The 12730-nt window shown below is 41.6% G+C and overlaps 1 protein-coding gene across 1 annotated transcript in view; it reads right to left on the bottom strand.

The window, feature by feature from the left end:
• Positions 1-12730, bottom strand: part of KDR (kinase insert domain receptor) — a 43354-nt gene that overhangs the window by 21800 nt on the left and 8824 nt on the right. Inside the window, exons 4-15 of the mRNA XM_072943689.1 lie at positions 12320-12450; positions 11881-12049; positions 11167-11306; positions 10386-10563; positions 8849-8963; positions 8598-8761; positions 6592-6748; positions 5341-5464; positions 4704-4812; positions 3541-3882; positions 1344-1490; positions 512-643 (exon numbers count right to left, since the gene is read on the bottom strand). Of these exons, the coding sequence (XP_072799790.1) occupies positions 512-643; positions 1344-1490; positions 3541-3882; positions 4704-4812; positions 5341-5464; positions 6592-6748; positions 8598-8761; positions 8849-8963; positions 10386-10563; positions 11167-11306; positions 11881-12049; positions 12320-12450 (1908 nt within the window). The remainder of the gene's footprint in view (positions 1-511; positions 644-1343; positions 1491-3540; positions 3883-4703; positions 4813-5340; positions 5465-6591; positions 6749-8597; positions 8762-8848; positions 8964-10385; positions 10564-11166; positions 11307-11880; positions 12050-12319; positions 12451-12730) is intronic.

The raw sequence follows: 12730 nt of genomic DNA, 5'->3' as shown, positions 1-12730 counted from the left end.
GGAATCTCACATCATTCTTGCATACACATTTAGATAAGAACCTCAAATTTTTCATTTTCAGAGACGCAATGGTCTATTGTTCACAAATGAATTTTAATTATCTTTAGTCCAACAAAAACTATGAACCCTTGTGACTCTCTGGATAGCACTTATTTTCATGACTAGGCAGTAATTCTACCTAATAGATATAGAGGCATAATTTCCATAACAAGTTAATTGAGCCATTCAAATGGAGAACGAATCACTGAAAGGAGGGCATTCCATCTGCCTGGCTGAGAATTTTCCACATTGAGAACTGCAGGGATAGAAATGTGATGCAAGCAGAATTCAAATAACATTAATCATGCTTTCTGGTTAAAATAATACATACTTAGACCAGGAAATTTACAAAGTACAAAGAATATTAAAAACTGCCCATTTGGCTATGGTCCTGGCCAGCGTATATGAGTGTATATAACATACATGCGAATTTTTTTAAAACCACTTTATGTGCCCGTGAACTCCCACTGACCTTCCACTATGAAAAATGCCTCCACTTTCGCACACCCAAGAACACTGCACGCCTGGCAGGTGTAGAGGCCTTCATCCTCCTTCCTCACCCGGCGGATAGTCAGGTTCCGGTTCCCACCTTTGAGCACGATGCCTAAGCGAGGAGGAAAATGATGGTTTCTATTACAAGGTGGTCTGGTGGAGTTTTGCAGGAAAATACTTTAAAAATATAAATGGTGTCCTTTATCTTGGGCTATTATCTAAATCCAAAGGGTCACAGAGGATCAGCTGCTGACTTTGCACCCCTGGCTTCCATGAGAATTCAACAAGGCTTTGAACATTTGGATTCCCACCAAGTGAACCAGACCACGGACACTACGATGGCTTTTTTTCCCTACCTAAAACAAATTGAGGAATAATATGGCTTTTATACTGTATAATATAACTTATATGTGGAATCTAAAAAGTACAACAGACTAGTGAAAATAACAAAAAAGAAACAGACTCACAGATACAGAGAACAGACTAGTGGGGACCAATGTGGGGAGGGGAGAGGGGGGGACAAGACAGGGGTAGGGGATTAAGAGGTACAAAGTACTATGTATAAAATAAATAAGCCACAAGGATGTATTGTACAGCACAGGAACTATAGTTAATATTTTACAATAATTACAAATAGAATATAATCTTTAAAAATTGTGAATCACTATGTCATACACCTGAAACTTAAATAATATTGTACATTAACTATACCTCAATAAAAATAAACAACTTTTAAAAGAAATAATATGGATATTAGACAACATTTCCAGGAAAATTCTGCAGCCAAAGAGAGACAGACATGCTCAATTCACCTGAGTCTTCCACAAGTGTCTCATTATCTTTAAACCACGTAATCTGTGGAGGGGGATTCCCAGACGCTGTGCAGGACACTTCAATGGTCTCACCAATACTTGTTGTCTGATTCTCCAGGTTTCCTGTGATTGTGGGTGCCATGCGCTCTGTGCACAGGCACCAAAAAAAAAAAACAAAAAAATCATAGAACATTTAGCTATAACTTTTGAAGTGCTTTTAGTGTCAGTAAACTATTAGACCATTTACTAAACTGTTGATTTACTAAGCTGAAAACATGCAGAGGTTGGTCACTGTGATCAACCTGGTCACTAAAGTTAAGTGAAACAAGTCAGTTCAGACAGATCACTGCCTCTCTTTGAACGTTCATACTAGTGACCTGAGCTGGTAATCACACCACAAAATAAAAGTTGTCATATGGGCTTCCTGCCCATGAAACAAATAAATAAATAAATCCTAGCCAATGACACCCAAAAATTCTGCCATGTTTCTCTCAGAATGCAAAAACCTTAATGTAATTCAACAAAAAAAAGGCTTTATATTTATTTGGTACTTTAAAAAAAACTCATACTATTTCCATTGCTCACCATCAGTCCTATGGTAGGTAGCATTAGCCTGATTTTGCAGATGAAGGAGGGTTAAACAACTTGTCCAAGTGCCTCTAAGTAAACAGATGAACTCATAATAGATTTACATGAGCCTAAAAGACTAGTCCAGTACTATTTCCTCTAAATAAAACAACGACACTTGAAGGAAAGTCAAAGATTTAAAGAAAACAAAGCCCATGGGTCCTTGTTTAGATATACAGGACAGCTTTAGATTTACCCCTTTCCTACAAATCATCAAAGTGCTGTAGAAATATCTTGTCCTAACATCAAAAGGAATCTTGCAGAAGAAATCAACGTCAACATTTAGCAAAATGAGAATACCTTGACAGTGAACTACACTGGGGTTTAAGCAAATGGACTCTAGTTTATTTCTAAGAATAATTTTTGGAAAACAACTTGAGAGTCCTTAGGAAAGCAAACTAGCTCATCGTGAGCACATATTTCCTGGGCATGGCAAGCCCGGAGCCTCTTTCACATCTCTGTTGGAATTTTTTCATTAGCTTGAAACCAGACCGGTCACCAAGGTGAACAGAAAAACCATGGTCATATATATGTGGTGTGATCTGAAGAGCTCTGGGATGACTTCACCCCAAAACATCTCTTCTTCTGCCACCTGAGTCTTAACTCTAGCAAAATCCATCCTAGTGGCTGTCGGAAGATACCTCTTAAAATATGCCAAAGCTTCTGAAGATATTATTCCACTAAAACTTTAGTATAAATTAGTTTATCTGGGCAGTTCCCTTTCTTCACAGTGAAAAACCAGAACATAAGCATCCCAGAAACTGGGTAAGAAAACGAAGGAGAGGAAAAAATAGAAGGAGATGGCAAAAAGAGAAACTCCCCAAATTTGCCTAATTTTCTCAGAGACAGAGCCATGGCTGCACAGATTTTGTGCAAGGAGCAAGGTTAGATGAGGTGTAGAGGGTGGCTTGATGTGGAATTTACAAAGCTCTCTGCTGATTAAAATGATCATCTCATTGACCCTGAGCTGTACGGCAGAGGTACAGGCAATGAGGGTGGCACCCCTCCCAGGGGCTCTCAGAGGTGGTAAGCGACACCATCACCACACTCTTCCAGCAGCAAATGTCTTATCATGCACCTAATCTGTACCACTGTGTCTGGAGCCGACCAAGAAGTAAAACAGAAAACAACCCCTGTCCTCAAGAACACAGAGACCACACGGTACTGCGACAGGCTGGTGGCGGTCTGTGTTCTCACCCTCCCCACCTACTCCCCACTGTGAAGTTCCGGCACCCTCCTAGCTCATGGTGGGCATTCCACAAATATGTATCTATTGAAATAAATGGATGCCCGAGAATAGGGCAGAACTTGCCCTGGTTCAGGGTAATCCCTTGCAGAAAATAGTGAGTTACTCCACCATCAGGGTTGGATAGAACCGTGTTGTTTTCTTTTTAATACATCACTTCATCATGATGAGCCTCCTCGTGCCTCGAGGACTTTCAGTGAGTAAGATAAGTGTTCACGAGTCTACTTCATAAGCTCCTAGCGGACAATCTTTACACAGCCCCCAGAAAGCACTACCTTTAAGGATTTCCAACCGTCTCCGGGTGGTCCAGAGTTACCTCCTTACCTAGGACTGTGAGCTGCCTGGCGACACAATGTCTTTTCTTGGTCTTCCTGTCCTGAGCAAAGCAGACGTAGTCTCCCTGATCTTGCAAGGATGCATTCTGGAGCTCCACGATCAAAATGTCATTGGTGCTATTAGAGAACATGGTGGCATTCATTTTCCAAAGAACATCCAAGTTCTTGCAGATAGGTGTGGGCAACTCTCCTGTGCGGACTGGTAGAGCCGGGGGGCCAAGCTTGTACCACGTGAGGTTCTCAAACATAGTTCTGTCCGCTGAGCACTGCAGAGACACGCTCTCCTGCTCAGTTGGCTGGGTGCTGGGTTGCAAGGTGATTTCAGGACCCTCTGAAAGGTAAACCCCCTGTTAGAAGCTAGTGACTTAACTTGGGCAGCATGCTATTATTTTCTTGTTGCCTTCAGCCTGTGATAAAGCCCCACGAGAAGTGAAGCTCCAGCAATCCCAGACAATGTAATATAAGAAGACAGCCAACTGGACAGTTCGGTTTCAAAATGTACTATTTGATGAAACTATATTATTTGGAAATGTAAATTAATTCCTCAGATATTTATCAAATCTTCACTTTGAGCTCGAAACATGGTTTATAAGATTTTATTGAAATCCAACAAAATTCAAAGCAGATAATTATAACATGGAATATCAAAAATTAATTCTTCATGAATACCTAACACTCACTGAGAGGAAAGCTATATTTATTACAGTGAATTAGCCTAGACTGCAATATTTTATCCTGTCCAGTCAGCTAAAGCTTAGCCATGAAATGAAAGATGAACAGAGAAAATCGGCAGCCTTGGGAGGGCACCGCTCCAATGTCATTACAACTGCTTCCAAGACACTCACTCGTCAAGTGTCCAGCAGCAAGCACATAAATATTGGCTGAACCTCAATAAGCCAAGCACTGTGCTAGCCTCTGATGATGGAGACAAAAATGTGACATGGGACTTGAGGTTCAGAAGCAGATGTGAAACCATATTCTCTCTCCTGGGCAGTCAGATGGACTGACTTCACGTTGAGCTGAGGAGTTCTAATTCATGAACAAAAGCATCGATTATCCATCCAAGTCCCCTTCCTAAAGTCGTGCCGCTCATGGAAATGGCCAGGACGACAGAGTATCAGACAGCCCACCCCCAGGGGGAGCCGGACTTACTGGTCACGTGGAAGGAGATAACCCTCTCTCCTCTCCCAGCTTTGTTCACCGCTTCACATTTGTACAAAGCGGACACATTGGCTGCCTGGATAACAAGGGTACTCACAGTCTGTGAAAAAAAAAAAAACAAACAAATCCCAGGCCATAAACAATGGAGGCTGTGTTTATGCACACGCATTCAGACTAAAATTCAGCGTCCCCACAACCGCCGCGGCCTGCCTACCCGACTCCTACTCCGGCACCGACGGCACTCAAATCCGTGCCATTATAATTACGCTGCAGCAGCTCACACGTCATACAAAATGAGCTTTGGCAACCAGGAAATAAAGCACGTGTTTTAATACAACATTACACTCATTTTCTCATGTGTATGTTTGTAAACTCAGAATTACCTTACAATAGATGTACAGGGCTAATGGCAGATATATTTTCCCTTGCCCTGATAAGGCGTTAATAAGCCAATGGTGCTTCTAAAAGTCAGTGGTCTTTTCAAACTGACTTAATACGCTAACATTTCATCGCCCAGTTTATTTGCTGATCAGTCTCCAATGCTCTTCACATATTGTTTTACCCTGCTTTCACTACAACCTTCCGTGAAAGAGAGACAGATTTTCAAATTAAAGAACTGCCAACTCACTTTGTTCTTTCCTTCAATTAAGGCAAATTGATTTTTGTTGACTTCAATTTTATTTCCGCCCTGGACATCCTCCACGTTTCTCCATTCTTTACAGCTATATGGGTTTGTCATTAAGGCAGCTTGGCTATAAGAAAGAGATAACAGATGATATCATGACTTAATTTTTCTTAAAATTCACCTCAATAGCAAAGCAAGAGCCAGACTTTGGTATTTTGTTCTTGGAAGTAACTGCTCAGTGCACCCTACCCCGCTACAAGACTTGGCGCCAATTAAAAATAGGCCTGGGCAGTGAAGGAAAAGGTTCTAGGTAGATTCATTCAGGATACGGGAGGGAAGCAGCTATTTTGGGAACAAACCTCCATTCATAAATTGGATCGACAAGACAATTCAAGTTAATTTAGTTCAAAGGCAGGCAAGGAAACTGAGAAGCCATTGGGCTTCTTAAAGCGATCTCCCTGGGACTGTGGCCTTTGTGTGGGAAATGGTCAGCATCTGAGGAAGCAACCAGAAGGGGTCATCCCAAAAACAACAACAGGAAGTGAGCTGCCTAGGGTGGTGGTGGGTGACTTGTTGTTGTTGTTTTTCCTAAGGATGTCTGGACTTGTGTTAGGACGTGATAAGCCGGGCCTGAGGCTCCGAGGTCTATCGCTCCCTCGCATCCTTCAGCACTTCCTCTGAGATGGACCTTCTCACAGATAAGGAGATCGTGGTATTCACTGGTTGATTGGTACAAGGAGAAAAACCAAAGACTGGCAATTAACAAAGTGAGCAAAGAAACTGCGCTTCGAGAGGGGTACAATTGGGGCTAACCTAAAGAGAGAGCTAGCTAAGCTCAAAGCAGGATACCTCAAGGAATGACATCTCCTATAAATGTAGCCACAGAGAAGATGCAAGGAGACTAAGAGTGCCACCTGAGGAATGCCCTTCTTTGAGAGAGCCTTCTTGACTTAGAATGGAGTCATATGATAGCCTGGCTATGTCCATCAACAGATGACTGAATAAAGAAGATGTGATGTATACACATATATACACAGGCACAATGGAATACTACTCAGCCATAAAAAAGAATGAAATTCTGCCATTTGCAACAACATGGATGGATCTGAAGGGCATTATGCTAAATGAAGTAAGTCAGACAGAGAAAGACAAATACTGTATGATATCACTCATATGTGGAATCTAAAAACAAAATGAACAAATAAATAGAAAAAATGCAAAAGTGCAGCAAAAAGAGGGTGTAGCCCTACTCACGTGGGCTTGTAGGTGCACTCTGTCTCCAGCTGCCAGTACCACCGGATGTGACTTGGGGGAGGAACGGCATAGACCGTGCACGTCAGTGTTTGGGAGGTGCCGTACTGGTAAGAGTCCACAGGAGAGATCAGAGACTTCTCACCAATCTGGGGTGGGACTGGAGATGAGAAAGACAGCTTTTGAATTGTCAATCAGCTTTGAAGAATGGAAAGTAGAAGCTTTCAGCAATCAAAGCCTGTGTTTTTCCAAGTGCAGGATTCTGCCCCCATCTGATTTTTCAAAGAACATCTAGACTTGGAAACAGGACACTCTGAGTGATCCTCAGAGTGAGCCTCATGATGATGATAATAATAAATGAATAAGCTGAGTGACTTTGTGCAAGTGTCACCACCCTGCACACATTTTCTCATCTACACTATAGGGACAGTTCTCCTTGTCCTCCCAATTTCACAAGATCAGGCAAGGCTCCAGAAAGAAAATAATTGTGAATAATACAATGCATGTATTAGGTGCTGGCCATTGTTCTAAGTGTTTTACACCAGTTAATTCATTTAATTCTCAAAACCACAGTTATTATCCTCCACTTTACACATGAGAAAAATGAAACAAAAAAGTGAAATGACTTGCCCAAGGTCACTCACCACACCTTCTTCTCCGTCTCCCCCTCCTTCTTCCCCTTCCTTCCTTCCTCCCTCCCTCCCTCCGTTCCTTGTCTTCTCTCCTCCTCCCCTTTCCTTCTTTCTTTCTTTTTTTGGCTCCAAAGTCATTAATGTGAAACCATTTTCCCATCATGATCAACCTAAAGCCTCAGATTATACTTTCAAAACTTGACTTCTTTTTAATGTTTGTTTTAGGGAGCAGGGTCAATATTAGGGGGAATCAAATGTTTAGTGACTTCCTGGATGAATGAAATGGAGTTATTCACTGTCCATTTTCACATCATTATTTCTTGTTCATTTCCTTCTCCTAACCCTACTTATCAGCTCCCCAGCTTCTCTCCACCCCCTCAACCTCCTACACCCAAGTGGCTTCTACATGACATTTCTGGAACCTGTTATCTTTAAAATACTCCCGAGGCTGATGTCCTAGCAAAGAAGTGAAGCCCAGCTCAGCAGACATACAGAGCTTGGCAAGATCTATGGGGAAGCACCTTAACGTCACATGAGAAGATCCTAAAGTTTTAATCTGTCGTGCCAGTAGGAAAAACAAAGAATTCCTAGAGAAGCATTTCCCCAACTGTGTTTGAAGCAGGATATTAATGGATGTATGGGGTGCTCTATGCTATGTCTCTGCCCCTGGAGAAAGACAATATCCTATATCCGTCAGCCTAGCATCTCCCACACCTACCTGACCATAATGCCCCTTTTCCCCCACCCAGAACACTTATTTACATTCTTCAGTTTGGAAAAATAAAGTTCAAATCATTCTTAAATCAAAAACTTAATATCCCCACTTTACAGCTCCAGAGTCAGATCCAAGACTCCTGCTGAAAAAAAAAATTAAAACATTTCCCACCAGCCAACAATGTCAGCCTGCAAAAGCCTCCTGAGTTGGAATCTGTCTGTGTATCACGGATACATCAATCCCCAAATCAAACTCAAAGCCTTCTGCAAAATTCAGGAAGAGTCATGCGCTTTTGCGAGCCCAATTCCATGGTGCACAATTCCATGGATGGGAGCAAAGTTAGTGCATCTTGAGTTTGATGACCATCCCTGCCAGCCTTCTTATTTCACAGCATTTGGCCATTGGCTGTACCGTCTCCTTTAGCCTCACATTTGACCACCAAACGGTTCAATCCCATGGCCTCTTAAGCAGACATACCTAGAGCACGCTGTCCTACACTCCATTTCAGCCTCACTGCTCTGGATCATTTCTGTACACAGGAGCCCTCATGATGCGTGTGCAGGAGCAGGCTCCAAAGGAAAGGTGGGTTGGCTGTTCAGGAGGACATAATCATACTCTTTATAATAGATTAGGGGCAGAGAAGGAAAACTGAATGGACTTACCATTCACAACCAGAGATACCACATGGCTCTGTTTCTCCTTTGAAATGGGATTGGTAAGGATAACGGTGTAATTTCCTGTGTCTTTCTCACTCACTTCCACAATAGTCAGTACATGCCCTACTTTAATTGTGTGGTTAGACTCAATGGGTCTTCCATTTTTATACCTATGGGGGGGAAAATCCCAAGAATTAGTACAATCCAAGGATTTATTTTCATGGGAATGTTGCTTTACATGTATTTCCAGTAGTTACCATTTTATTTCTGGGGGAGGGTAACCAAGGTACTTCACAGGGACTCGGACACGGTCTCCCACGGTGGCTTCCACCAAAGATTCCATGCCACTTACAAAAGCAACAAAAGGCTTTTCTGGAAGAGAATTAAAATATTTTTTCTCATAAATATCAAACTCTTTTAAATAGTCATTGGGTTTAGTTGTTCGTTTCAAGTGAGCAGTCAACGACTTTTGGGGGGTCCAAGTCGCTGCAGCTCAGAGAGCCCCCATACCACATTTCTATATGTCACACTTCAGCTTCTCCCTCACCTCTGGTCTTCGCGTTAGCTCTTCCTTCTCCCCCAGTCCACTCCGCAGGTCTACTGATTGCTTTCAAGCATTTGCTCCTCTGGGAAACTTTCTCTAAGTCCCCTGGGGGTCCTTGGGCGCTCCTTCCCCTCTGCTCCCCTGATGCCCTACATGTACGCCCCACGTGCCCCAGGACTCAGTCCTCAAACCTCTTCTCTTCATCTACACCTTCGTTTCATCTCAGGCTTAAAGTATCAAGTACATTCCTCCAAATTTACATCTCCTGCCCTGACTACTCTGGGTTTCAGGTTAACATATTAAAATCTCTATCTGAATGTTTAATGGGCATCTCCAAATGAAGCCGCCTAACCCTGTGTCCCCAAATCTTCCTCTCCACCTTACCTTCCTTATGTCAGTTAACAAAACTACCATTCATTCAGTTGCTCATGCTATAAACTCGAAGGTCATCTTCCATTCTTTTTCTCTTACATTCCACAGTCAGGGAATCAATTGGCAGATCCTATTGGTTCTATCTTTAAAAATATATCTGGAATCAGATCACTTCTCACCTCCTCCACCTCTACCACCCTTGTCTAAGCCGCCCACCATCTCTCACCTAGATGAGTGCAATTAGTCTTCTAGCTGGTCTCTACTTCTGCCCTTACTCCCCTAAAGTATTGCACATTTTAAAAAAAACACACACAGAGTAATTCCATGAAAACATAAGCCAGAGCATGTCTCTCTGCTCAGAACTTTCTTGCGCATTCCCGTATTATAAAATCCAAATCCTTACCAGGGCCTATAAGTCGGGTGCCATACAAATTATCATCTAAACTGAGACATTTATGTCAGTGAGAACCAATGAGAAATTAAATTACTTCCTCCAAGCCCCACAGAAAGTAATTAAATACAGGTTTTCCCAATTGCAAAGCTCAGGCTTATTCAAGGAAGCCTCTCTGCCTTGCAATTCAATAAAAATGTAAAAACTATCTTAGTTAATAACCCTCAGCTTATTATAGTAATAATAATCATAGCAGTGACAATAAGTGATATGTAGTGAGCACTTACTCTATCAGCTCAGCTCATCAATTAAACTTGGGATTTGAACCCAAGCTATGCTCTTGACCTCTAGGTCATGCGGCCTTCCTAGCAAGAGCTCAAAAACACCTTCTGAATGAGCAAAATAGGAATTGCTAGCTGACCTAAATGTATTTAAATTATCTCACTTTTCAAGGTACAGGGTAATTCCAAACGAAATCTCAGCTCACCGTGGACCGTGATGAATGTGCTGTTCTTCTTGGTCATGAGGCCACTGGAAGCTGCACAGGTGTACCACCCCTGGTCACTCCGGGTTACACCATCAATTGTCAAGGTGCTCAAAAACTTCTTCATCTCACTCCCAGACTGGGTTTTTAGGTCCCGGTTTACAAGTTTCTTGTGCTGATGCTGAAAAAGAGTTTACTGAACTTCCAAAGTCCAGCATAACATGACCCAATAGCTTCTAGATACCCACAAAAGTCTTGGCCCTTGGTGAACTCTTTTGAACACTAATGAAGGGGACTTCAGAAATCTTGACATCATGCATACAGCAAATATAGTTGGTTTCAGATGAAATAAATGCAACCAAGTGAACCAGGAATTTTAGAGCCTCACATAATGGGAATGAGGTAAAAATGAACTACAGAAACACAAGGAAGCGTGCCCAATGTTTAAGAAGTGTGTTTCACGTCACCTCTTAAAGAGAAATTCCCTTAAATGGAAAAGAGATCGAGGACTTTGGAAAACAGAGAAATAATGCAACCTGGAAAGATGTAATCACCTAAAGGAAACTAATCTTCACAGCCTGGACAGAGTTCTTGGCTTTGCAGCTTTTTTTGCATGGGTGTGTTCTGCAATGGTCTTAAAGTGTGTGTGTGTGTGTATGTGTTACTGTGAGTTAAGGCCCTTACATTTCATCTGGCCAGAGAGGTCCGTATTTGTCTCAAGCAAACTTCGTTGGAGCTTATTATCAAAGTGTTTAGAGATCTGGCTTTGAATTGTTAGTGTTACCTTCAAAGAAGGGTATTCCCAGTTGAAGTCAATTCCCACATTCAGCTCAGTTCTTGCTGTACAATTTAAGACAAGCTTTTCTCCAACAGACAGCTCAACTCCATGAGGGGGGCTCAGAACCACATCATAAATCCTGTACCCTGGAGCAAGTAAATTGGAAAAACAGAAAGTAAGAGGGAAAGCAAATCTATAACTTGGCACACATTTTTTTTCAGAAATGATGCAGCTTCAAAATGTGTCACATGATTTTTCCCTGAGGGCCTCCCCAGTCCTTGGTAACTCCCAGGAAACTGGCCTACAGAGATTTACAACGCAGCCCTGAAGGGATCTCAAAGATGTTGTAGCCCAGTGAACAGAAAAGCTGTAAAATCTGAGTGGCCGATAATCAATGGGGCCAGCTTTAGGAAGTCACTGAACTTCTCATAAAATAGGTGTAATTAAAATTGATGCCAAGCAATGCTCTGAACATTAAATTTTCCATAAGATATGATCCCATAATAGTACTCTTTTTCATCCTTGGTTTTGGTAAGAAAGGAGGAAAAACTCTATTGCACATAGGTTTCTTGGGTAGAGAAGAGCAGATGTAATGAATTGCCTAACACCAAACCGTGAATTAATGTATCTTTCAATATCCCTTGTCCTCCAGGATCTTAATACAGTAAGCCAGGCTTTACTGTCTGATATTAATGTTATGGGAAGGAACTGTCCTCTTACCTACAACCACAACTATGTACATAATAGACTGGTAACTTTCATCATTAATTTTTGCTTCACAGAACACCATGCCAGCATAACTGATCATGTAGCTAGGAACAGTGAAGCCTTTCTTGCTGTCCCAGGAAATTCTGTTACCATCAGGAACAAACCTCTTTTCTGGATACCTCTGGGTAGAAAAGGAAATATCAAATATTCAATCAAGTGTTATCCAAAGGCGAAAACCATGAACACTAAAGAATTCATGTAATTTTTTAAAAGGCAAGTTGGTTTTATTTATTGTCATTTTGACCCTTCTAAAGGATCTTTACAACACATTGCTGACTTAATATTATATAATATAATATGTAATGTATGTATTATAATATGTATTATAATAATATTATATTAGCTTAAAATTAAGAAAACGTAAGAGATGATGAAAGACGATTTAACTTACTGCACAAAGTGACACATTGAGGTTTGAAATGGTCCCCAGACAAGGAATCACCACAGTTTTGTTTTTGTTCTCAGTGATATACACAACTCCATGTTGGTCGCTAACAGAAGCAATAAATGGAGATCTGTAATCTAGAAGAAAATGTAATTCTGCTAGTTAATGGCATTACTGGTCCTCTTTCAGGTTCATAACTCTAACCGAGAAGTGCCTCATGGGGAATGATATTTCATACCAGGGAAAGGAATCCACAGGTAGGTCTGCTGGTAGATATCTGGCTCCAAGGATGCTACAGAGGGCTGTGTGTGTGTGTGTGTGTGTGTGTGTGTGTGCGTGTGTAAAAAATCTGGAAGAAAGTTCCTAGAATGAGACTGGCTTCTTTTGCAAGGGTTATCAACAAGCAGATTATATTTT

Source organism: Vicugna pacos, chromosome 2 (assembly GCF_048564905.1).
Source record: "Vicugna pacos chromosome 2, VicPac4, whole genome shotgun sequence".
Lineage (NCBI taxonomy): Eukaryota > Metazoa > Chordata > Mammalia > Artiodactyla > Camelidae > Vicugna > Vicugna pacos.
The sequence above is the reverse complement of the archived record's forward strand: the minus strand, read 5'-3'. Positions and strand labels throughout refer to the sequence as shown.